Source organism: Haliotis rubra, unplaced genomic scaffold, assembly GCF_003918875.1.
Source record: "Haliotis rubra isolate DU_JTF1 unplaced genomic scaffold, ASM391887v1 Scf92, whole genome shotgun sequence".
In the NCBI taxonomy this organism is placed as follows: Eukaryota; Metazoa; Mollusca; class Gastropoda; order Lepetellida; family Haliotidae; genus Haliotis; species Haliotis rubra.
Window position 1 is genome coordinate 1,298,806 of NW_025767657.1, and position 24,137 is coordinate 1,322,942.

At 39.6% G+C, this 24,137-nt stretch overlaps 2 protein-coding genes across 4 annotated transcripts; both read left to right on the plus strand.

Moving 5' to 3' along the window:
• The first annotated feature begins 57 nt into the window (after positions 1-57).
• Positions 58-5,141, plus strand: LOC124264304 (serine/arginine repetitive matrix protein 1-like). 3 transcript variants are annotated; one of them, XM_046699048.1, is made up of 2 exons: positions 58-135; positions 2,849-5,141. In XM_046699048.1, the coding sequence occupies exons 1-2, from the start codon at positions 71-73 to the stop codon at positions 5,139-5,141; spliced, it is 2,358 nt and encodes a 785-aa protein (XP_046555004.1). In that variant the 5' UTR covers positions 58-70. The 3 variants fall into 3 exon arrangements, with proteins under 3 accessions (XP_046555004.1, XP_046555005.1, XP_046555006.1); XM_046699049.1 differs by having other exon boundaries at positions 73-153; XM_046699050.1 differs by lacking the exon at positions 58-135 and adding an exon at positions 181-585.
• On the plus strand, positions 5,040-21,928 carry LOC124264305 (deoxynucleotidyltransferase terminal-interacting protein 1-like). Its single transcript, XM_046699051.1, has 14 exons — positions 5,040-5,404; positions 7,388-7,494; positions 9,364-9,469; positions 11,811-11,912; positions 12,286-12,390; positions 13,707-13,781; positions 14,176-14,204; positions 15,399-15,459; positions 16,109-16,167; positions 16,660-16,720; positions 17,966-18,090; positions 18,980-19,142; positions 19,897-19,986; positions 20,859-21,928. Exons 1-14 carry the CDS (start codon positions 5,165-5,167, stop codon positions 21,021-21,023), a joined length of 1,488 nt encoding a protein of 495 aa, XP_046555007.1. The 5' UTR covers positions 5,040-5,164; the 3' UTR covers positions 21,024-21,928.
• The last annotated feature ends 2,209 nt before the right edge of the window (positions 21,929-24,137 follow it).

The window sequence follows — 24,137 nt, forward strand, 5'->3', positions numbered from 1 at the left end:
TTTTGTTATGCTCACCCGGGAATACGCGCACCTTGCTTTTCTAATCCCGCAGTTTGATGGTGTTTACAAAATGGCGGACAGAAAAACATCAGAACATTTCCACAATCTTAAGGATGGTTCAGATCACAAGCGGCCGTAAGCGTTACTTGATTTGTATGCTATCACAATTTTACGTGTTTTATGCACCCGAGGCAGTTGTTATTTCTTGCATTATTATGGGGTTTTATGCTGTTTGCATATGTGTAAAGTCGGTCACTGAAGCATGTATTGCCATACACGCCGCTGTCATCTGTAACTTAACGTTTTACGGTGAAATATGGAAGTCAGTTAATGCAGTTTCCTAAATCGATGCTTGTGCATTACCAAACACGTTATGGCACAAGTTGTTCACAATTTCTAAAGTGTACACAGTATACAAGCAGGTGAATGTTTTGTCTATATTTAGTTGGATATTTGACATCTGGGAAGTTGCGCTAATTATAAGCATGACACTTTCTGGTTAGTACAAAGTTCTCACGAGTGAAGGATAGCTGGTAGAGAGGTACCAGTGATTATACTAAGTTGCTTCCTGTTATTAACTTTATGGTTAAGTATTGTTTTTAAGTGTTACAAATGATGATCAAATCTGACCATGGTCATGTGATTTGAAAGCTATTGTTTAAATCTCAGAGAAGCCAGATCTTTAACTGTCTAACATGTTAAATCATGTATGTGTATTTGTGTTAAGGAATGGTGAAAATATGTTTTCTGCTTGGTTAATCATGCTAATACCTGTATCTTCTGCAGTAAAGAAAAGAGGTTAAAAAATACTTCATTACACTTATTATACGTGTGAGATGTTTTGTTTTCACGTTAGTGGAAAGAGAAAGACCATTCTTGTGAGGATTCTATTCACTAGCAACTGAACATATGAAAACAATACCTTGATTTGGAGCATGTGATTATGAAAATTTTAACCTTCATTATCTTCATCACAGATAAAGTAAAAAATAATATCCAGAGAGTAAATATGTAGATATTGCTGTGGTTGTAAACATAGTAAATAATGCAGTGAATTATATGGACTTGGCCACAGGGTGTTTTTCTGCCCAACTCTGCAGTACAGGTCAGTAGAAATTTCGAAATGTAAATCAAGAATTTCCCACATCATGTTCCTGATGTTGATACAGTTTTAACGAAGCCTTGGTTGATGTGAATTCAACTTTTCCCTTAGCAGTACCAATAAACAGGAAGGGTCTTTGATACTTAGTTCACATAATGTTCATTGAATAGAGCGAGGTGTTAAAATACCTTTGAGATAAAGAACGTCAAATTATTGGAATTTTGAGAAAAATAAATGAAAATGGGATCACAACTGGCTTGACAAGGGCTCTTAATTTCGATTCCCAGATAAATATCTTCAAGACATTAATGACCTTGAAAAACAAATACGACTCGTTAACCATTTGACATGTTTGTACTCACAGGTTTAAGCACCTTGATGTTAATCAAAATAATTGAACCCAGCAGTCAAGCCTACCAACCACAGCATGTAGTGGTAATGATCTAGTATTGTCCAATTGCACAATTAACATGATTAATTAGGAACTGTGAGTAAAGAGTAAATTGATTAGCATGGCCTTAAAATATCTGAAACTGATGACTGGTGGCATTTAAGTAATATTGCTGAGATTAGACACAGGAACTATGATTGTGTAAGGAAGGATGTGTGCAGAATGGAAATGCTTATTTTCCATAAAATATTGATGCACTTTTTGTACATGCTGTTCACTCAGTGTTCGTTTTTAGGATAGAACATGTTTCGTGATTCTGGATGAGTATTGGCTGTAAAAGTGTTACAATAATTCACATAACAAGTGCTGCAAGGGATGATACTCTAATATTTCACTTTCCAAAAACTGTTTGATAAGCTTGGTTGCCATGATTACAGGAACAAATTCTTGATAACTGAAGAAGTGGTTTTATCTGACTTGAACTGTTTTCACATGAATGTATTTTTTGGCAAGCTTATTGTACATTTCTTTTTCACTTCATTCATATTTCTGTGATAATCTTGTATTCCTGTTAAGCAAGGAGCGCAGTGGCACAGTTGTCTATGGCACTGCAATTCCCAGTGAAGAGTTGTGTCATCTGGGCATACCAGAAACCTATAATTGTGTGTTTAAATCCTGGTTTGCCAGTTATGTATGTAAGTTTGTCGACCTGTGAAGATTCGGGTTAGAATTGATCTTCAGTACCCCATGCTGTCGTAAGAGGTGACTAAGAGGATCAGGTGGTCAGGCTCGCTGATTTGGTTGACCACATGTCATCGTAACCCAGTTGTGTAGATCAATGCTCATGCTGTTGAACACTGGATTGTCTTCAATATATATGTAGACAATCAGCTGGAATATTGCTGAGTGCGGCATAAAACTAAACTCACTCACTCACTCAAGTTAGCTTTGTGAGCATCATGCCTGTGATTGTGTGTTTAATCAAAGTGCATCACCTTGGACTTCCCTCATACAATAGGCACCCACGCCATGTTATAAATGAAAAACTGTTTGAAGGAGCGTCAAACGTGTTCAATAATATTGTATCAATATTTAACATTTTTCAACACTTGGAATTTATTTTATCGCAATGAACCCTTGTGTTTATACTTTTATATTGTATTTCTCTTGCTTGTGTGGGGCATTGAGGTAGCCTAGAAATTAATTCGTTTGGTTCGTCACACTGGGGACCTGGGTTAGATTCCCTGCATGGTTACAATGTGTAAAGACCATTTCTGGGCTCTCCCACCATGATATTGCTAAAAGTGGCATAAAACCATACTCACTCACTCACTCATTCTTGCTTGTGTTCACAGAATGGTGATCCAGTCTGCCCCACGTCACCACCATGATATCTTTGCTGACAGTGGTTCAAATGGTGTGAAGGACACAGAAAAACACAGACATAAGGAGATGAAAAAATCTCACCATTCGAAATCCCAGCCAAAACTTCAACCAAGTGGTTCAGAATCACAGGTTTATACCTTTCATGAAAGTTCACCTTTTGATTCCACAAAATACTCAACATCTACCTCATCTCTGGAAGCAGCACATCACAAGAAGCGTCCGAAAACATCACTTCCCAAACCAAAGGAGCAAGACATGCACCGGCATGATTTAAGCGACATAATGCCTAAGTCACAGGCCAGTCAGTCGACACTGGAAGCTCTAATGGCACGGAGCCCTGTCTCACAAGACCGAGTGATCCACATCTCTAGCCGAGCAAGCCCTGTGGGATCCTTTGTCCCATCACCCCCACATACAAAGAGTGCCTCTTTAAGCAGAGATATATCACCATCGCGAATCACGCAGCAAGTTGTGTCAGCCCTGTCTGAAAGTTACACCCCACCCCTGCTTCATTCTGCCCTCACAGGCAAGCTGACACAATCCCCGGCCAGTTCTCCATCCCCTCCAAACAGAACCGTGGTAAGAACCGTTCCACCATCTCGGGAACAAGAGCATCATGGTCGACTCAGTAGTCAGACGATACGACACTTACAAGAGTCTCAGCAACGAAAGCCCCAGACCATTAGACAGCCGGGAGTCCACATACAGAGCAGACTGCCACCTGGTGCCCAACCAGTGGAAGGTCCAGCGGAGCATATAACGTTTAGATCTGTGTCACCAAAATTTAGACAAGTATCTCATGAAGCTCATGTGGAAAGAGTAGTGTACAGGTCAGTTTCTCCCAAAAGCACCCCGAGATCTCAAGTTCCAGATGGTGAAAGAGGAGCTCTGTCGTTCAGGTCTGGGTCTCCTAAAAGTGTTCAGTCATCTCATATTGTTGAAGGAGTTCCATTTCGATCTGTATCCCCGCGTCGGAGCCATGTGGCTCATCCTGGAAGACCGATAAAGGATGAGCCGAGGAGTTTCATCATGGAAGGTCATAATATAGCTTTGTCGGCACATGGTTCGACTCCACAACAAACTGACTTAAACATGCCGATGTATACCAGCTCTGTTTTGAACAGTGTTCCTAACACTGTTGTCTACTCGCAATCTTTTGGTCGTGCTCCACCTATATCATCAGTGGGTACGGTGTCATTATCAGGGTCAATTCCATCAGTCCGAGAGGGACCTCCTGGAGTTAGAATAGTTCATTCATCGGAGGGTCTACAGAAAGTCATTGTGTCATTGGGAGACAATCCAGGGCAGATGTCTCGTGGATTGGCTGAAAGATTAGAAGCTGAGCTCCGAAGTCATCATCAAAGTCACCGACGCACACCCTCACCTGTTCCTCTGTCTTCAGCTAGACCATCCAAAGAGCACATACCCCCTTCACCCTATGCAAGACATCCCTCTTCTTCACCTCTGACAATCCACAAAACTCCATCCCCGTCTCATGCAGGACATCGAACCCACGGACACAGCTCCTCCCCGCAGTCAATCCACAGGACGCCCTCACCTTCCCATGCGGGACATCGAACACAGGGACACATATCCCCTGTGTCCCTTGCACAGGGTAAAGTGTCACCCGTGCCAGCTCGCAATGTAGTGTCCTCCGCTCACAAGATCCACGGCCATGTCTCTCCAGGCCCCCACAGCCAAGACAAAGGGTCTGTCCTGGCCCAACCTCTTGGACGCTTCTCACCCTCGCCCACATCAGTTTACCGGGGTCATGTGTCCCCTGTTCAAACCCCGGAGCAGCAGAGAATGGGCAGCTCTCCTCCCCACGCTCACAAACACCCCGAACTACCCCCCACATGTCGGTCAGGACAACCGGCTGTCGATCTCACCAAAACACATCACAGATATGCCAATGAGCGTATCCCTTCTCCACTACAAAGACAAATTGATATGCCCTCAGTGCTACCATCATCCATTGCTCACAGTTCATCTCAAGAAGCCAGGTCAGTAAATGTACTATTTTCACAAGCGCAGGGAATCAGTGTTCCACCCCGTCGATATCCACACGAAGGGCAGCAGGAATCAAAGAAAGATCATAAAACAGATATCCGCCATGACATACAACATACTTTCCAGCCTGCCAGCCAGGGCCAGCCATATTCAACTGCAGGGGAGAAGCAGGTAGCCTCCTTTCAGCTACAAACCAAGCCAAGCCTTTGCCCCCAAGTCAAGTTAACCCGTTCACCTTCCCAGTCAAAGTGACCACCCACGCACCCGTCCCGGTCATGTCGTACACTATCAACAGTAACTCGAACCAGCCTGGTCAACGAACTCCGCCCACAGCTCCCTTCTATCCACGGTCCTCCTCCGACATTTCCGATCTGCAGTGGAAGACAGAGAAAGAGAATGTGAATGACATGCCCCGTCTTGTACCGGAAGTACCACTAGTGAAGAAAGAGGTTGACGCAGGAAGTTTCACAGGATTCAACCATGTCAATGAGACGCAGTTTAGTGACCCGTCTTCGGTAAGAACATTTGAGTACCTCTTCACTTTAATGTTGAGAATTGATTTTTGCATACAGTGATTTCTAGCCAAGTGTATTTTGAAGAATGAGGACTATTTTTATGGATATACAACTTCTTTATTCTATATAGGCGACGTTTTGACATAGATTCTAATGTCGTTGTCAAGCAAGTGGTGACAATGACATTAGAATCTATATCAAAACGTCGCCTATATAGAAAAAAGAAGTTGTATATCCATAAAAATAGTCCTCATTCTTCATCTACCCAACTTCTAGAATGCCAATCAAAGAAGTGTATTTTGAATCATGAATGTCAGTAACAAGTAAAGAAACCTTAAATTAACATGCTAATGTATTCCCCATACAGTAAACTATGATATAACTAACTCAAAGGGACTACCTATTTTAGTTCATTATCTCTCTAGTTCGTCATATATATATTCTGACTACTTACATACAGCCGGTGACCAGATACAAAAACAAAGTTTGTTATATCTAGTGGTGGTCTGATTAGTTGAAATAATTGACGATTGGTTGCAATGACTAAACGACTAAGCAATCGATCATGTTTTGTCATAATCGAACACAAACAATTTTTGAACACTTGTTTGCATTAACAATATTTGTCACAAGGTTGGTTTTGTCTGTTACGTTTCATAAGCACTACAAGTTCGTTCCAAGTCATGATCAAATTTATCTTGAAGACTCCAGGAAATGTATGTTCCTAACATACTAGTCATCCTTTAAAGATGTGAACTTTGCAAATGCATTTTATGCAATTTGCAAAAAAAAGGAAAGAACTACTGTAAACGTATTATATTTCCGCGCAGGTTTTATTTTCGCGCAAAACATTTTCGCGTGAAAATTTATACACCGCGAATAAACCTGTCATTCATTCAGTCTAGCCACGCTCGCCCCTGAGTTGTTACCATAACACATCAAGTTTGAAGACAGAAATCTACGGGAATCTTAAAATGACGACTGATAGTAGCATAAAGAATCATACTTAACTTTGGATTTCCCAAAACATAATAAAATAATGAGCCAAATCCCATCGCCGAATTAGCGAAAACAGCAATGTGTGTGGAAATTGGTCACATGACAGATGGTTTGATACAAAACAGATTACCATGAAACGACTCGGAAAGAAATAATACAGCAGTATTTTATTTATTCATTAAGATTTTATTTACCAGTACATCATGAAGCGAATAGTCACTTAACACTCAATCATCTCATTCACAACAACCCGCCTTTTTTGAAATCACAAAGAGCTTCATATACAGTAGAAGTTAATTCGTCAGATCGTCAGAATTCGGAACATAAGACTGATGTGTTTTTCATCTCTTCCGTGAGTAAACGGATTACTGTGTACTAGTATATCGCACAGATAGGGATTTCCTGTGAGTAAGCAATAAACGCCACTCTGTTTGTTTTCACTGCTATTAGTGGCAGCCAAAGAGACAGCTGGCAGTTCCGGCAATTACTGATTGCGCGAATAATTGACCGCGCGATGTAGTCTAAACTGTCAATTCCCCGAAAATTGCACCACGAGAAAATAAGTACGTTTACAGTACATGTTTTTTTCTTTATTTTTTTGTGCATTAGCAAGCATAACCAGGACAATGTGATAAATGACGCTGACCAATTATTTTCGATGACTGATCAGTTATAAAATGAACCAATCACCAATTATGACATTTTAACAATTCCCAACACAAGTTATATCCATTAGTTTGTTTTATAAGCGTGTGCGTTATGAAACTAGGTGAGTGTATGTAATGTTTAAGACTAGGAATCTCATGAAGGGATATGCAAATATTTCCGTCATATCGAATAATGTCATTGTTAAAATAAGCCCATGTTTAGATGTACTTCTTTGACTAAAGCAACTTCAGGAACACTGTAGTAAAGATTGATGCATGGAAGTGAAATTATAATCTAATACCATGGAAATGACAACCTGTGTTACCATGGTTACAGCTGAGTCCCTTCAACATGAGGCTCCAGAACCTAGCCAACTTCCCCGTCAACAACACAACGTACAGGTCTGCATATCGAGCACAGTCTGTAGCTGTCCAGAGAGCCAAGTGAGTGCCGATCAGGTGTTGTTGAACACGTGGTCTATTGACCGCATACCCGTTTCACTCCAAATGTAGAATCTAATTAGAACTGTTGACAAGACTTGATTTTCTTCAGTGTTTTATCTAAACCTGCTTAGAGGCTGATATTTGGTTCCAAGTCTGCAGCAAATGGCAAGCAAATACCGATTTAGTTAAATCAAATCTCAATTCCTACGAATTTACATAGAACAATAACAAAGCATTAGTGGTGGTCCGATTAATTGAAATAATCGAAGATTGGTCGCAGTGGCCAAACGACCAAGCAATCGATCACATTTTCTCATAATCAAACACAAACGATTTGGGAACCGCTGTAATAGAGTTTGAAATACTTGATGATGGAACATATCTAGGACGTTGTCAGGGCCTGAAATCGTGTGTATTTCTAAGAAAACTCACTTCACTTTCTGAAAAGTCATGACTGAATATTTCTTGAAGAATCTGGGAAGTTAATGTTACACTGGAACTGAATCATTTTACACTGGATGTGAAATCTGCAAATGTAATTTGTGCAGTTTCTAAAAACAACAGAGAACCAAATGTTTTTTTCTTTATACTTATCTGCAACTACAACCTGAATAGGAAAATCAAAAAAATGACGCTGACCAATTTTTTTTCGATGATTGGTCATTGGTATTGAACCAATCATAAATTGTGAGATTTCAACCAATTCCCAACACTACAAAGCATGCATTGTGATGTTTATAGCTTGACAATAGTGTAAGAATCTATGTTGCTGTATGCAATAAACAAGAAGTTGTTATCCATAAAGTTGTATACTTCGTTTTTACTCATCAACTTGTGGAATTCTGGTCAAACAAGTTACATCGAACATTAAAAGCTTTAATTTGAAGAAAAATAATCCTAGTTAGGCCATTATGAAGGGAAGTATCCCATTCACCTATTATTTCATTTGAAGTTTTTTCTCAACATTGGATATGGGGTGGTGGGGTAGCCTAGTGGTTAAGGTGTTCGCTCGTCGTGCTAAAGACCTGGGTTCGATTCCCCACATGGGTACAATGTGTGAAGCCCTTTTCTGGTGTCCCCTGCCGTGATATTGCTGGGATATAGCTAAAAGCGGCGTAAAACCCAACTCACTCACTAAACATTGGATATGTTATTTTCCAGTTCTTATCGTAATGCATGTTTTATCAATTTTTGAGCTATGTTGTTGTTTTATGCATGACCATTTTAAGTCTGCTGATCATTTTGGTTTGGGATAAATGTAAAATATATCCTAAGGGAAATTCATCATTGAATATTTGGAAGTTTACCCTGACGCGATATCTGTTACAAAATCAAATTCAAGATTTGCCTCCACAACTTTTAATAATAATAATAATAATAATACTTTATTGCCCGACAAAGGAATTCGTTTTACAACAGTGAGACATACAGCTTGGTTAAAACAAATTAAGCACAGAAACACGATCACCTTAAAACACACAAATAAAAAGGATGAGAAGAATAACAAGTGTATACTGTAAGAGACTAGTAGACAAATGCATTACATAAACATTTTCTTCATGGGAGACATGGTATTGTTCAGATTGTGGAGCTGAGGTTGAAACTAAATCCAAAAACATTCTTCTTCCTGTATTTAGGTCCTGCTTCATCAATATATGTGCCTTCATAATCCAGGAGGGGTTGGATAGCCCAGTGGTTAAAGCGTTCACTTGTCACGCCGAAGGCCCAGGTTATATTCCCCCCATCGTTGGTGTCCTCTACTGTAATATTGCATGGAATATTGATACAGTGGCGTAGAAGCCAACTCACTCACTCACTCAATTATACTCCAGCAGCATTGAACCCAACACACTCACCATTTTGTTTCAGGGCTTGCTCAATCACAAGTGCTGCTAAATCCCTCGACATACTTCGACAGAACCTTCAGAGGAGCTTAAACAAGGAGCTAGATGTTGTTGTGCAGAATTACGTTGAGGTTAGAAATATATGATGCATGTTTACCCTATGCAGGGGTGGAAATGACCCGTGGAAATGACCCATTGCCCGATGTCCGAGTCCAGTGTTTTTTTCAGTCGGGCAAGCAAATTTGTATATCACGCTGTACCGGTGTCCAGTTGACTTTCCAATGTTAATAATGTTGTTTATTTAAAAAATCAACAAGAAAACGTCTGGTATAGTGGAAAAATGATCAGGGCAAGTGATTTTACATGTGCCACTGTACTGGAGTACTCTAGCAATTTTAAAGTTATTTCCACCCCTGCTATGGTGATTGGAAGAGGTTCATTTCACCTGTTTTCCTCTTAAAGGTGTCAAGAATAGATCTGGTGGTCAGGACGAAGGGGTAGTCTTGTGGTTAAAACGTTTGTTAGAAAAGGTCTTGGTTTCTTCCCCTGCTAGAGCAGACTTGGTGAAACCTACTTCCCCCTCTTTAATACTACCAAAAGTGGCATTAAACCATTCTCCCTCTGTCAATCACACTCAATCAAACAGACTTGACTTTGAATGGTTTGCAGCATACACCAGAAGTGTTGATCGCAATGTTGACCATCGATTAACAGGCTGCAATATATACTACCCATCAAAAGTTTAGACTCACTAGTGTAAATGTAGCCACTTACTTCAGTCAACTGCTCTAAACTAGATTTTACAAAATATTCCACAATATTTAAAGGTACTGTTTACACAGGAACTGATGTATTGTAAAACAAATTCATAACGTTGAAAAGATTATTGTCATGAGTTCAATAAATGATGAAAAGCAGTGAAAATTGGCACATTCTTAACAACATTTTCCACCCAAACACAGCTGTTCACATGCACGATATTTGCACATGCTTTTCAGCAATTTCATGCATAATCCTTGTGCAATTCATCTGCAGAGAGTTTGCAGTGGAGAAGTTCATCTTGGTTATAACCATATATATATATACATAACATATAATGAGTGCTTTAAGTGAGTCTAAACTTTTGATGGGTAGTATAGTTGCTTAGTACAGTGTCAAGTAATAAACAAAAAACACATGTTCTTTTTTTCTATTTTTGTGTCACCTATGTCAAGGTGTTCTGTAAACAATCAAGTTGATTAAGTACGGACAACAAAGTGAATGATATTATCAGTGTAGGAAAGATGTAGAAAATCTAGCCTGTCCACAGGACTGGCAGGTCAAATTTTTTACCAGTCCTGCCAAAATCTAGCCTGTCCTCCAAATATAAATAAAACACCTTCGGCAGTAAATATTCAAAAAGGTTATAATCATATATATGTCATTGGTTTGCTAAAATTGACCCGACATGAGGACTGACTAGATATTTTTTTAACCCGTCCTCCACAAAATTCACCCCGTCTCAGACGTTGGGACGGGCTATCTTTCCTACACTGATATTATAATGAGCAACAATCCACAGTCAGGGCGCCATGACATGCAATCAACTTAAACATCCTGCTTGACCACCCTGATGCCTCCACTATCCATGCTTTATACAAGTTCAAAGACGAGTTAAAAATTGGTTGACACCAAAAGGGTCTTGTTAGGCGACATGGAAAGATTTTTGTAAAACAGTGCAAATAAATGATAAGGATTTTGTTGTATTGCAACTCGTGTCAAGGTAAGTATCAGTATACAAGGTTGTCACATCGTGAAACACCTCATATCTGCAGGGGGTCAAAATCCCATCGCCCGACGCCCGGGACAAGTCAGTTTTCATTTCGGGCAATCAAATAATGGTATCTTACTTGTCCGTGGGCTACTAGATAATTTCCACTTATGGTTTCAAACTGCAAATAAACTTTGATTTAATTTCATATCTGCTCAAAACGTAGCTATTAAATTTCGCTATGATAATAAAGTAGAGTTATCTTTCTTTGCTATTTATCACTTTTCAATGAATAGTCCAGTAAACATTAACATCAAATACCATCATGGTGTTCATTTATTCTTTCATAATTACATCATCATGATTATTTCATAAAATCAGGGCAAGTGGAAAATTAGTCAGGGTAAGTTACTTTCTTAAAGTCACTTGCCCTGTGGCAAGTGACTTTTTAAAAAAAAATTGACCCCCTGTGCAGCAGTGATGGAAATTGAGTCAAAAACCAAGCAAGCCTAAAAGGCTAGTGGGATTGTTTTCTCCCCCAAGTAACTGCTTCTTAGATAATAAGATAACATTCAGATTTCAATCTGTGAATATTTTACAGCACATGTAAAAGAACTTACAGACAATACAGGGTAGTAAATTTTGAAATTTGTTTGGCATTGGGTAATTTCTAGTAAACATGGGCAGTCCCACTCCTTACATATTGTGTATTATCATTTTAGAAGTTCTTCAAACCTGCCGTATCCAACATTCGGCTGAACAACGGACAGAACTCAGTCAGTGATGATCACATCCACGCTGTTTGTAGACAGATGCTGGAAGAGGTAGGTGCAGTCAGGATTCTCCATGCAGAGTTTTGGGGTGGTGGGGAAGCCAAGTGGTTAAGGTGTTTGCTCATCAGGCCGAGGATCGGGTTCGATTCCCCAGATGGGGACAACGTGTGAAGCCCATTTGTGGTGTCCCCTGCCGTGATATTGTTGGAATATTGCTAAAACTAAACTCATTCACTCACTCCATGCAGAATTGTGTCCCTTTTCATTTAAAGGCTTTGATTTCATCTCTGAGTGCATTGGTCTGAAACAATCACTCAAAAGTTTTGAATGTAAGCTGTTCAGACCCAGGTAAATGCCTGGTAAATCCATTGTATGCAATAGCTTTTCTCGACATGTAAGAAATATGTGATTTGATTCCATTCAGGCAAAGAAGATGTATGTGAGCGAACCTCGACGAAGTGTTACCCCAGTCAGAGACGACACTGACACCGTGTCTGAGAATGGCAGCAACAGTGGGCGGAGACCCTTGGTAAGTGACAGACTTCTCACAGGGTGTTGTCTCCTGCTGGCACTCTGAGTAAGAATACATCCCCAGTGATCTCTGCTGGTTGACAAGGTCTTGGTTGGTCAGGTGACACTGTCAGAGATGCCAACCACTCCGATTTTCAAGTACAAGATCCACTGTCCGATTTGTCTTTAAAAACTGAGGGTTTTTAGAAAAAATTCTGAAATTTATTTTAGGTTATACACTTCCGTAAGTCACCGGTGATATATTTGAGTTGACACCGGTAATAGTATTCAGAAGCTAAGCATGTGATCTTTTAGGTCTTGATTGTGTGTTTTGCGTGTTATTGACGATGAAGTTTTTCCGAATGCATGTCATAGCCCATACGTAAGTGAAACGAAATGGCGGAGCCCTCTCTCGCTCACCCCCAACTTACACCTTCGGTTCTCGGGCATGGCTTTCAGCCAGGTATGACTCCACTTTCATTAAATTCAGGGTTGGCATCTCTGCACTCTACCCTGTATGTTAAAGTATGGCATATTATGGCAGTGGTCTAATGCACTGTAAACGAAGCAGGACGCAAAGTACAAGCACCACCCAAAAACAAACACAGAAAAATGTGAATGTGACCCCATTCACATGTCAGATGTTATGTTGATAAGAATACTGACAGCTGGGGATATTTATCAGATGAAGAATCCTGTAGTGAAACAGCCCAGTCAGGCATATTGCCCAGACATGCTGATCAGAAACCTCAATTAACATTTCATGTTACTTTATTCAGGGCTCCAGATAACTTTTGGGAGTGTGAGTGTACTTACACATCATATTGCAAGTGGAGGTGTACTGAGAATTTTGAAGGAGTACTGACATGTTTTTGTGTGAGCCAGTTGGTGATGTGGTTTGTCTGGACGATTCATCGATCACTATTTCCATCCATGTATTTGTATTTGAAGACGCGTGAGGAATAACTGAAGCGACCGTGTGATGCGCGAAATGTCAGGTCAGATTGGATATAAATACGAACAGTGTAGTTTTTTGCCAATCGAAAAATAGTGACGTATAACGTTGCATGGCAACGCAAGTGGTTCTTACTGTCAGGGTTTCCTCATGTATCAAATCGTGTTTCGCAAAAGAAACTTGACAAGTATTTATCCGAAATAGATTTCCATTTGCACGATACGCACGGAAATTAAATGTTGGACGTACAAAGGTATTTATGGGCGTACACGATACGCTTTAAATCTTATATTATGTTGTACTTAATTGATTTTGAGGCGTACATTACGCCTGTACGCCCCTTATCTGTAGCCCTGTTTATAACATGCTACTATTTGCAGGGGATTGGACGAAGGCGTCGCCCGTCTGACAGCAACTCGGAGGCAGGAAGTGACATCAGCCAGCCCAAGAAGAAGGTGAGGAAAGTTAGTCAAACATTACTTCCTTCTTCTCTGTGTCGTGTCTGTTGAAAATGAATACCAGAAAATGAATCTTGTGCTTTTGAGAAAACTTAATTTAATTGGCATTCTGTAATATGTATTAATGTATGTTTATTTTATGAATAATAATTTCATAAAAGTCTTTAGTTCTCCTGATCTATGTACCATCTCATATATTTCACCTTAACATTATGCACATTTCATGTTTACTTGCATTTCTTTAATTGAATTTCAATTCTTGTGTCAATCTTTATTTTGGACAAACTCTAAGTTTTATTTACTGTACAGTTCTGCTAGTAAAGTTACATCCACGAAGAATTGAATTGTCTGGCAATTGGGATTCATGCAGTTGGGGTTTATTAAATTTCAGAGGAATGGACGGCCACCTCTTCAATCAGGGTATGTATGTCATGATATATACACACAGAATTTGATACAGGCATATTTTATTTACAAGGAAGAGGATTTAGCACAAGTTGTCACCGACCTCTCCTAAAACACAGAAACTGTTGCTATGGCAACAACATCATTCTTTTTTGTAGTTTAAAAATATCATAGCTCTGTTTTATCAAGGCAGTGGCGTTAAATTACTCTAGAAGTCCAGTTTCCCTTCTGCTGACTTTGGCTGGAATTTCATGAGCCTATTGTAGTGCTACCATTGGCTATTATAAGTTATATAGATTCTATTTTCCTCCAACTGACCAGATAGGATAGCTTATTGGTTAAAGTGTTTGCTCGTCACACTGAAGGCCCGGGTTCGATTCCCCATATGGGTACAATATGTGAAGCCCATTTCTGGTGTCTCCTGCCGTGATATTGCTGGAAAATTGCTAAAGGCGGCGTAAAACCCAACTCACTCACTCAATTGCCGAAATTCTGCCTTTCATATCATGTGCTTCAGATAAAATGGCAGAACCAGTGTGGATGATCTGATCAATAATCGAGATAATCATCTCTATAAAACATGTCTAAATTCATGTAGTGCATCAAATCATGTTAGCACCTTCATTAATACATGAAAGGTTATGAAAATAGCCGCCATATAGCTGAAATATTGCTGAGTGTGGCGCAAAACTAAACTCACTATGAAAATATGTGTTGATACCTAGTTGATGGTACACATGCTCTATAAATCCTGCTATTTTCTAATGTTAGTTTTGATGACTATGGATCTACATATTAGTCAGGTAAAATATAACAAATTAATTCCAGGCTTGTTTTGAAACTGTTTTCAGAAAATGAATTCTGGTGTCCCCTACTGCTATGGCTGGAATTCTAAAAGCGCTGAAACTAAACTCAGTCAGTCCTCAGCTTCCTCTTCAGAAAAAAATTATTAAACTGTCAAAAGAGCATGTTTCTTTGTTGTTATTAATTGTAAGAAAATAACAGGTGAGCACATATTAATGCTGAAAACACTATCTGAGCTCTTAAAAATAGAAAAAGTAGTGTTGTTCTCAAACTCAAGATTTTAAAATAAGTTGAAAACTATGACAGGTGATTTATTGAGACCTGATGCAAGGTAAGTTCTCCTGCATTCTTTTCACTCATTTCCATAAATTACAAAGATTATAATGTTCAATGCTTTTTCTGTAGGAGAGGCACACCCATGAAGTCTATAAAACAAAATGAACCAGTCCGGCGGGAGGGGCCAAAGGTAGGTTTTAAGTCAGACTTGTATTACCTGTTATAACATAGAATACTGGAGGGTTAGGACTGGACAACAGGGCTTTCAGGATCCTATTACAATACTGGTACACAGACAAAACATGGAGTTGTTTTATCATGATTCATAAACTGAGACCCATGGACGGTCCGGGTTAGAATGACTAACGTCAGGGACTGAGACCCATGCCGGTCCGGGTTAGAATGACTAACGGGATCAGGTGATCAGGCTCGCTGACTTGGTTGACACATGTCATCGGTTCCCAATTGCGCAGATCGATGCTCATGCTGTTGATCACTGGATTGTCTGGTCCAGACTCGATTATTTACAGACCGTCGAATAGCTTGGATATTGCTGAGTGCGACGTAAAACTAAACTCACTCACTCACTCGCTCACTCGCTCATTCATAAACTGAGAGAGTATATTAGAGATTTAGATCAAGACAGCCCAATTTGCATGTAAATATGGATGAAAAATTTGAAAAGTCCTATTTATACAACACTCTGGGTAATTACTAATAGCACCTGTGAAGATCCGGGTTAGAATTGGTCTTCAGCAACCCACTAGCTGGAATATATCTGAGTGTGAAGTTTAACGACGTACCAGTTCTAAAATTCAAAATGTTTTATCTCCTTTCAGTGGGATCCGGACCGAATTGTCTCAGAAACTAAATTTGTGATGGGAGCAAGAGCTAACAAGTAAGTGAATATATTTTTGATAGCGAATAGATCTTCTGTTTGTGGCACAGGTGGCCCTCACGTGCTCTACCTATGTACAGTACAACAACGCACTTGACCAGTAGCTGTTTGGAATAACATGTTGTCAATCACTTACACCTAACAGTGATCCTTGGTTGTGTTGCTTGGCAACCAAGTTGTCAGGTTCCCCCATGGGTATTCAGAGGTGGAGCTGGTGCCAAGTAACCATTGCTTGTTATGAGACAGGGGCGGTGGGGTAGCCTAGTGGTTAAAGCGTTGGCTCGTCACGCCGAAGACCCGGGTTCGATTCCCCACATGGGCACAATGTGTTACGCCCATTTCTGGTGTCCCCCGCCGTGATATTGCTGGAATATTGCTAAAAGCAGCGTAAAACTAAACTCAGTCAGTCAGAGTTATGAGACATAACTGAAATGGAGAGGGTGGTCTGAGGTGTGACATGTTAAAGCAGCATTCAACATTGTGTGATTTCAGAGCTCTAGGCCTGGGCGCAACTAGAGGACGTTTGTACATCAAACACCCGGACATATTCAAGGTATGTTACATGTCGTGTGAAGATTGCATTACAGGGCTCGATTTAGTGCTTTGTTACTTGCACTGGTGCAACCCAATATTACAAAGTGCGACCTAATAATATTAGTCTAACTTGCACCAGGTGCAAGTCAGTTTTTGAGTGGGTAAACTTCAGAATAAAAGATTTAGCATATTTCTTTCATTACATATTGCAATAAAAGCAGTGCAACTGGAATTTGGCTGGTGCAACTAGGTTTTTTTATCTTTGGTTGCACCTGGTGCAAGTAGGTTAACATCTCTTAAATTGAGCCCTGCATTACAGTATCAGGCAGCTGACCAGTGACAGGGTGTAGTTTACCCAGTTATGTTCCAGGGGCGGTGAGGTATCCTAATGGTTGGAGCATTTAGTTTTCACACACACAAAATAAACAGGGTTTGATTCTTCACATAGGAACAGAGTACAAAGCCCTATTTTACCATGATATTGTTCAAATATTGCTAAAAGTGGCGTAAAACCATATTCACTCTCAGTTAGATTCCTGTTACCATGGTTACATGCAATGACCTGACTTGATATTATTTCTTTGTGGCTGCCTGTTGAGGGAACCTGTTTCAGGTTCCTTGCCCCAGGGCTTCATGCCGGTTGTAACCACCTCTGAGTGGTTGTGGAATGCCATTTAAAAGGGTATTATAAGAAAGTTCCATCCGCGATTTGAACCCAAACGAACCTGTCCAGACTCGTCAATTTTTAAATAGCTGGAACAACACATGTGTTCCACTGTTCATTCAGTCAAACCACAGTAACCATGGAAACAATTGAAACAATATGATAAAATAAGTGGGACCCCATTTCCATTTTGAAAGCAAATGCAGATCCACGATTTGAAAAAGTTAAATAGTGAGAGGTGGTAAATTCATACTCAACCCAAACACAGTACATGATAGTTGTCTGTAAAAATGAAAGTGCAAAACATTGAACCCTGTCTCTGGATCTGCCATTGGTTGCTGCTGGAAATGAGAATTGAGTGGGCACCTGTTGGAAATGAGAATTAAGTGGACACAATAAACTGATGGAACATTTTCTGATTCCGTAAGCCACTGCTGTAAATGACACCATTAGAGGGTGCCACATAGCTGAATATTGCTGACTGTGGCGTAAAACAACCGACAATCGATATCTGTAAAGGAAATGAAACGTTTATGGAGTATCTTCAAGATCATCATGGATTAGCTGTGTGATTAATTGCCACTGTGTTTGGTGCCTCAGTACTCGGGTGACCAGGACGACAAGGCGTGGCTGTATGAACACCACCTGATGCCGGCCACGGGGGGCAAGGCCTACATGTTGATGGTGGAGGACATACAGGAGCTGAGTCGGACAGACGAGTACAGGTAGGACGTCCTCAAATACAGTATTGGATACACACAGATAGCATGAGATTTCACCCAGGGACTCCTTTTACAAAGCAACCTTTACTAAGGTTAGCCTTAAGTCCCATTCTTTAACATTGCACTAAGGTTACCTTAGTGACTTACGATCACACAAGGGTGGTGGGGTAGCCTAGTGGTTAAAGCGTTCGCTCATCACACCGAAGACCCGGGTTTGATTCCCCGCATGGGTGCAATGTGTGAATCCAATTTCTGTTGTCCATTGCTGTAATATTGCTAGAATATTGCTAAAAGCAGCGTCAAACCACACCCACTCACTCTGGACACATAAATAATCAGACATCTCACTCACTTGTTCATGACCACAATATTCTACATTTCACAACAGTGTATGCACACAGTGTTAGATATCTGTCTCATGTGGACATGTACTCAGCTGTAAAATAGTTTCTCATGGTTGTACATTTAAACTCAGCTTTAACATTCACACAACATTCAAAATTTCGGAATGAAAATTGAAATGGGATAATGGGATTGTTTACAAGGCGACTAACGGGATTGGGTGGTCAGGCTTGCTGACTTGGTTGCCACATGTCATCGGTTCCCAGTTGCGCTGATCGATGCTCATGCTGTTGATCACTGGATTGTCTGGCCCAGACTCAATTATTTCCAGACTGCCACCTTATAGCTGGAATATTGCCGAGTCTGGCATAAACAACAACCAAACAAACTGAACCAGTTCTCAAGGCTTTGGTGTTTCTGCAGAGGTAACTGAATCAGAACTGACATGAAAATTAAACATTTTCATAACTAGCTACACATTTTAAGGACTAGTGAAATAGTCATCTGGGCTAGAAGTTTTTTCCTGATGCTGTGTAATGTTTCTGTACAGGGACAGCCCCAATCTGTTGATGGATGAACTGTATGGGTTCACTGTGCCGGACTGGATTCTCGCCAAGATGAAGATTCAGATGAATGCCATGAGGACAGACGTCAGTCGGTCCAAGTTCCACCGCAGTCGCTCAGGAACGCCAACCGACATGAGTGCTTACAGGGTAGGTCATGGTGACTAGGTCTTTCAGACCTGACAGCATTCAGGGTAGGTCAAAGGGCCTTATTGCATGCAGGGTAGGTCATGGTGACTAGATCTTTCAGACATGACTGCATTCAGGGTAGGTCAAAGGGCCTTATTGCATGCAGGGTAGGTCATGGTGACTAGATCTTTCAGACATGACTGCATTCAGGGTAGGTCAAAGGGCCTTATTGCATGCAGGGTAGGTCATGGTGACTAGGTCTTTCAGACATGACTGCATTCAGGGTAGGTCAAAGGGCCTTATTGCATGCAGGGTAGGTCATGGTGACCAGGTCTTCAGACCTGACAGCATTCAGGGTAGGTCAAAGGGCCTTATTGCATGCAGGGTAGGTCATGGTGACCAGGTCATTCAGACCTGACAGCATTCAGGGTAGGTCAAAGGGCCTTATTGCATGCAGGGTAGGTCATGGTGACTAGATCTTTCAGACCTGACAGCATTCAGGGTAGGTCAAAGGGCCTTATTGCATGCAGGTTACATTTAAGTTATAATTCACTGAAAGATATGGTCAAAAGTATTCATTCTGAAACAAATATGTGTTTCAATGTAATTTTCCAAGTAAAAACTGGTCCACAGGATAAAGTCTCTCCGATGAAAATAGTTTGAAGAATCAGATACTCTTTGTTAACTGTTCAAATACAGTCATGTTTTGAAGGCCAATAAAGGTTTAACACTAGTTTAGCACCGTTTGTTAAAATCTTAATTTCCGTCTTTGCAGGAAATCGAGGAGGAACCTCCCAAGTCGCTTCCTTTCTCAAACTTCAGTGATAACACCTCTACATATCCCATGTCGAAGTCGGATATTCAGGTAATACATCAGGTAGACAGAGCCAGTGTTGTTTTACACTACAGCCAGTGATAATACAGCTTTATCATGCTGGTCTGTAAGTTATTGAGTGTTTCAACCTGGTCAGACTGCTTAGCAAGAACCTTCCGGTTCTGTAAACAAAAATATGCTGGACTTAATAATTCCCCAGCTGTTGCCTTGTGGTCTGTAGATTATTGAGTCTGCTAACCTCCCATTCGTCAGATTGCTTACTGGGTATGCGGTTTCAAATACTGATATTTAACTTCCTTAAGTGGCATTTAGAAGCTGGTATGATGAAGTGGAACACCTTTTATGGATAGACAACTTCTTTGTTGCAGTAGTTGCGACATTTTGGTGTAGATCCTAACACCGTTACCAAGCAAATGATACTCAACATTTGCACAAGGAGAAATATACACATGGCGGGTATTGTGTTTACACAATAGAAGAGGTTGATGTACGGTGTGTGACATGAGACATAATACATTTATGAAGATCCTGACTGGAAATTGTTGACACTTTATCAGTTGTATTTTCATGACTGAGATACAAATCCAAGAACTAGGTTAGAATTGGTCTTCAGCAACCCGTGCTTGTTGTAAGAGGCATCTAACAGGATCGGGTGGTGAGGCTCGCTGACTTGGTAGACACCTGTCATCATGTCACAATTGCGTAGATTGATGCTCATAATGTTGATCACTTGATTGTCTGGTCCGTACTCGATTATTTACAATCTGCTGCCATATAGCTGGAATATTGCGGAATGCAACGTTAAACACCAACCAACCTCCCACATTAAGTTGATATGTCATATAAGTGTTAAACCCACTCACTCACTCACTCACTCACTCTGATATTCTGTTATCCTCCAGATATCCCCATCAGCTGGTGACGATATGGAGTTCCTGTCAACTGCTGATAACGACTCAGCCGGGCCCGATCTCTCCCCCTTCAACGTCACGGGTGGGTTTGACGACACAAACTCACCATCCCCAGAAGTCGACAATTTAGATGACCCGACCTTCGTCTTGAAGTAATCATCTACCACAGAATTAACTTGAATCATTCTATCCTATATTTTTGCAATAGTGTTAACATGTGCAATTGTACCTTGCTTTGTATGCTTTACCAAGTCTTGAAGACTTTGTGAGGAGAATTTTACGGTAGTCCGACTTTCGTTGTACAAATTCGAACAAATATTCTTGTGTGCCATATTTCTGTACAACCTGTTTCTGGTTACTGTTGAAATTATCAAATTATACATTTTCATTGGTATATTTGTCTGTCTGTCTTTTTAAGATATTTTCATTTTTAACACTTGTTGTGTTTCCAACTGACTTACATGAACGTGTAAGTGTTTGTTTCTTATAAAAAATCAATGGGTTTGTTGTTTCTAATTGAATAGTGTCACGATACATGTTCAGTCTTGTTTCTATACAATGAATTGAGATTATAAGCACATGGAGATAATATTGAATGATTTAAATATTATACATTTAAATTTAAACAAGTTATCCCAGTTCAATGTTTATGAATTCAGTCAGTGAATGAAGTGGACAGCATGCCATATTTCCTCGACGTATCACTTCTCTGAATTAGGGTGTAGTGTAGGGTTGTATTATTCATCAAGGTAAATTAAATGTATTGCAGTTATAATTTCACATGCACAGGTATATTTGATAATAACACACTATTGACAGGTTGGAAGTAAGTTTTTAACAGTATTTACCAAAGAAAACGAGGACCAAGTTTTGGATCACCACATTGTTCACTAACATTTGAACATTTACATCATAATTTACTGCCAACAAGGGTAGACAAGTTGGTCCTATCCTTTTTGTCTGTCTCATCTTGCAAACTAGTTGCTAATGTAAAATAACTAGATTCTGGGGAAAACACCATTTCTCTTGATTTTCACGAAGGCAGTCCTTGCTGCTTGAAACAGTCACAAAATATTGCCATTATTAATCAGTACACAAAGCTGCATGCTTTCTTAACAAACATTATTACCAAATCAAACTGAAAGAAGAAAAACATGCTGATGTATTTAAGGCTCTACTGATGTATAATGAAGTCTCTGCTCAATATTACCACTCCCAGACACCTTCTTGTAACCATGTGATTGAAACACTATGATGATGTATTATCACCAATGAAATTCATATTTCTTGAAAAGTGCTCATTGCAGTTTTGTCATTTATGAAAGTAGTTGTCCTTTTTTGCCTTATTGGCAAGTTTTAATGTAATAAGTCTTTTCATAGTGGTGAATCAGTCAATCAATTGATCCAACCTTTGTCATTGATTATTAATGAGCATTGGAGACTAATCAACTTTCATAAGAAATGAAATATCAAATTAAACTTCAGAAAGTATGTTTCTTATTGTGATGTTTGTGAAATCAGGACATTAACAACTGATGCAGTTTCATGGGTTGTTAAACTGTAATGTAAACAACACACTCGTGTGTGTGTCTCAACAGGAAGTGTCCTTGATCGTAGCATTAATCGAGCCTGGATTGTTTTGCGCAAAAATATGATTATGTTCCGTTATTGCCAACGTGAGGTTTGTGGTCAATTACAGAGCTCCGATGATTATCGATGTTGCATTTTGTGACCGATAACCAGCTCTATCTTTTCACATATTCAGCTATCGTTAATTAATAATCGCAATATTTTGTAACACAATTTCTCTGGTGAGAACTGTAGTCTAGAACAGACACGTGAAAATGTCTGTCCATGGCTAGATAACATACTGTTTTATTGAGAATAAATCAGGAAGATTCATGTCCCTACCAACTCAACTTATTCAAAGAAATGTTTTATCAATTGTTAACTGGAGTTTGTTGAACATTTTAAAATGTTTAATCCTCTTTGCTCAGTATTCGTAGTTAAGTTGCGATGAACGCTTGTACAAGACATAGATCGGTATTACTGAATCAGTGTAAATGTTTGTTGTAGGTTCTTTTCTATGAAACCCTGTTATCTGTTTCTTGAAATTGTATTTGTTGTGTACCTATTGTTGTAAGATATCTTCTTGTAAATACGATCTGATTCACACTCGGTCATTTTGGTGATATCGTGGTTTAATTACTTACCTTGTACATTCTTATGCTGTTAATAGCACTAATATGATTTGTAGTGAAAAGAAAATATATTTATCTAAACACTTTGTATGATGTTCCTGTGTATAGACATCAATCCCCCTTGGCCTTTTGCCTATTTGTATATAGCTAATGACTCCTGACAGGTAACTAAAAAATTGTCACTACTAACTTGTCTATCATTAAGTCATACATGTTCATTCGACATTTACACAAATTAGGTTTCTGTATGAATTTTCCCTTCAGCAATTGCTGTCAAGAGCTGCAAAGTTGCTGATGCAGCATTCAGCAGTGGTCAGTCTCTTTCACTCTTAAACAAATCAGGCAATGTTCAAATATATTCAAACTTGTTTAAATTAAAAGTGCAATAGAAACAAGTTCACCTTTGGATTCTTGATAGGTAACATAGAAGGTTCTTAGAAGTAGAGGTTGAATCCCCACATGGGTAGCCTCATAGTGGTTAAAGCTGTATGGCTAAAAGCGTAAAACCAAACTCACTCACTCACCTAGAAGACCAGGGTTCTCATTTCCACTTGGGTACAATGTGTGAAGCCCATTTCTGGTGTCCTCTGCTGTAATATTTCTGGAATATCGCTAAAAGCTGCATAAAACCAAACTCAGTGGTGTAAAACTAAACTCAATGTAACTGTAGTGTATTTGAAATAGAAAAGCAATGAAGGAGCGGAATCAAATTTACATTGCCTAATTGGTGGGGAATGACAATTGCCCCACAATTATTTACTCACAAGTATTGATCTGAAAAGAAGAGGCTATAGATACAAACCGATATCAATACAGAGAGAATAAATCAAGTATATGACTCTTGTACTCCATAAAACAATGAGCATGTCTTTGGACAAATATTGAATTTATTCTTTAACAAAAGTGGATAGAGTAAACAAAAGTGGTCTATATTTATTTCCTGAAATGTGGATTAGATGCTGGTGTTAAGAAGGATTTCTCCTGAAAATGGATTTTTTCTCCTAGTTCTGGGCCTAGATTTTCGAAGCTCTCTTAGCGTTACGATAGTCTTAAGTTAATGTTAATGTAT